Below are 2031 nucleotides of genomic sequence, written 5' to 3'. Positions count from 1 at the left end.
GGGGGAGAACCCCCCCCCCCCCCATGGACTGGGAATGGGGGACGGGCAGGGAGACCCCAAACTGGGAGAGAGGCTCCCAAACTGGGAAAGGTGGAGGGATTGTGAGCAGGGACCCAGCCCCCCCAAACTGGGAGTAGGGGAGGGGGAAACCCTTCCCAAACTGGGAATGGAGGAGAGGAAACCCCCCTCAAACTGGGAATGGGGGAGGGGATATGTGTGCACCCCCCCAAACTGGCAATAGGGCAGGGAGATAAACCCGCAAACTGGGAATGGGGAATTGGGGACCCCCCCAAACTGGGAATGGGGGAGGGGAGAAGCACCCAAACTGGGAATTGAGGAGTGGGAACAACCCCCAAACTAGGAAGGGGGGAAGGGATTCAGACAGACCCCATCTTGTGTCAGGGTGGGCCCAGTCACCCCCTCAAGTTTCAGGGCTCCCCCCAATCCTACCGGTGGGTCATTAAACAGGCCAAAATTTGGGTGCTTTTGGGAGGGGACGGGAGATACTTACCCCCACAGGTAGTGAGGGGGGAGCCCCAGTTTGCCCCCAATCTGCCACCCTGGGCCCCCCAAGCACCTGTACAACCCCCCCCAGCAACTTTCACCCAGCACCGGCTTTAAATCATCCTCTCCAGTGGCGAGGTTGAGTATTTTTAAGGTGTTTTTACTCACTTGCACGTGGCTCTGGGGACCTCAAAGCCCCTTTGGAGACTCTCAGGCTTCTCCTCTGGGGGTAAAATCAAGCGTTAAACCGACTGAGAGGCAAAAACATGGGGCAGAGTGAGATGGGTAGGTGGTAGGAAGCAGAGGAGGCTTGGGGCGCCCAGGGGACAGGGGCTGTCGGATGGGGTCGCCAGGGCAGGACAGGGGGGCTGAGGGAGCCGAATCGGGGCTGTCCAGGCTGGTCCTGGCATGGTTGAGGGCTAGCTCGGAGGGAGGGCGGTGATTTCGGGGTGACGCCGGGTACTTGAGCCCAGGCCTGGCTCACACCACAACCTAGAGCCACGTTTTGGCCTTAGGCCCTTGCCCACAACCAGCCCTAAACCTGGGCCTCAACCCAGGCCCAAGACCGGCCCTTGAGCAGGTCCTCGCCCAGAGCCAGGTCCGAGCTCAGGCCCCAGCCCAGCCCCAGGCTGACAGCCCAGCCCCGGCACAACCATGCTCGGGGCTGGGCCTCGGCTCACCCTGACGTCCAGGCCTTGCCCCGGGCCTGCACCCGCGCCCAAGCCCAGGGCCACATCCAGGACCCGCCCAAGGCCAGACCCACCTCCCGCTCCAGGCCCACACCCAGGCCCAGCCCTGGGCCTCCATCGATACCTGCTCTGCAACCTTCCCCCATCCCAGTCTTGCCCTGGGACCCCTTTGCCCCGGGGAGACCCCGCGGGGCCGGAGCCCTTTTTTTCCCTCCCCCGGGGCCCCCCACCCACCGCGGCCGAACCGGAGTGACTCCGGACCCGCTCTAGGGATGCTGAGGTACTTGCAAAGGTGATTGGTTCGCTGAGCTGTCGATCAGAGCCTCTGCCCCGCCTCCCCGAGGAGTTTGGATGTCGATTGGCTGAGCGCAACGTCCGTCTTAAGGGTCACCGCCTTCCCCGCGGTGATTCGACCGCTGGTTGGTCCAGCGCCTGCCCGCCCTTTTGGCTTCAAGACAACATTCGCCCTCCCAGCCTGGGGGAGCGGAGCGCTTGGAAGAAGCGGATTGGATCCATGTCTTGTCAGTCCGCGCTCTCCTATTGGCATCCACCCACTGAGTGAGCTGATTGGCCCGTTCCAGCCCCGCCCCCGCGCCGCTCACGTGCCGGAGGCTCCTTCCCGCCCCTCTCTCGCCGCTGTCCCGCTTTCCCCATCCTCCTGCGGCTCCCATTGCCTTCCCGCCCTGTCAATCTCGGCTAGTCCCCGCTCCCTCGGCGCACGACGGGCGCTGATTGGCTGCTCCCGGAGGAGGCGGAGGCAGCTCCTGCGCGCGCAGCCGGCGTGGGTTCTCGAGCCCCTCGGTGAGGGGGCTGAGGGGGGCAGCGGCCGCCACGTCGG

General features: G+C 64.7%; 1 protein-coding gene across 1 annotated transcript in view; it reads left to right on the top strand.

The window, feature by feature from the left end:
* Positions 1-2031, top strand: part of TRIM28 (tripartite motif containing 28) — a 21340-nt gene that overhangs the window by 3958 nt on the left and 15351 nt on the right. Inside the window, exon 2 of the mRNA XM_009285467.1 lies at positions 1894-1994. Within this exon, the coding sequence (XP_009283742.1) occupies positions 1894-1994 (101 nt within the window). The remainder of the gene's footprint in view (positions 1-1893; positions 1995-2031) is intronic.

The sequence above is a fragment of the Aptenodytes forsteri genome, unplaced genomic scaffold (assembly GCF_000699145.1).
Source record: "Aptenodytes forsteri isolate BGI_AS27 unplaced genomic scaffold, ASM69914v1 Scaffold472, whole genome shotgun sequence".
NCBI classification, from domain to species: Eukaryota; Metazoa; Chordata; class Aves; order Sphenisciformes; family Spheniscidae; genus Aptenodytes; species Aptenodytes forsteri.
Note: the sequence above shows the minus strand (reverse complement) of the source record. Positions and strands in the feature narration are given on the sequence as shown.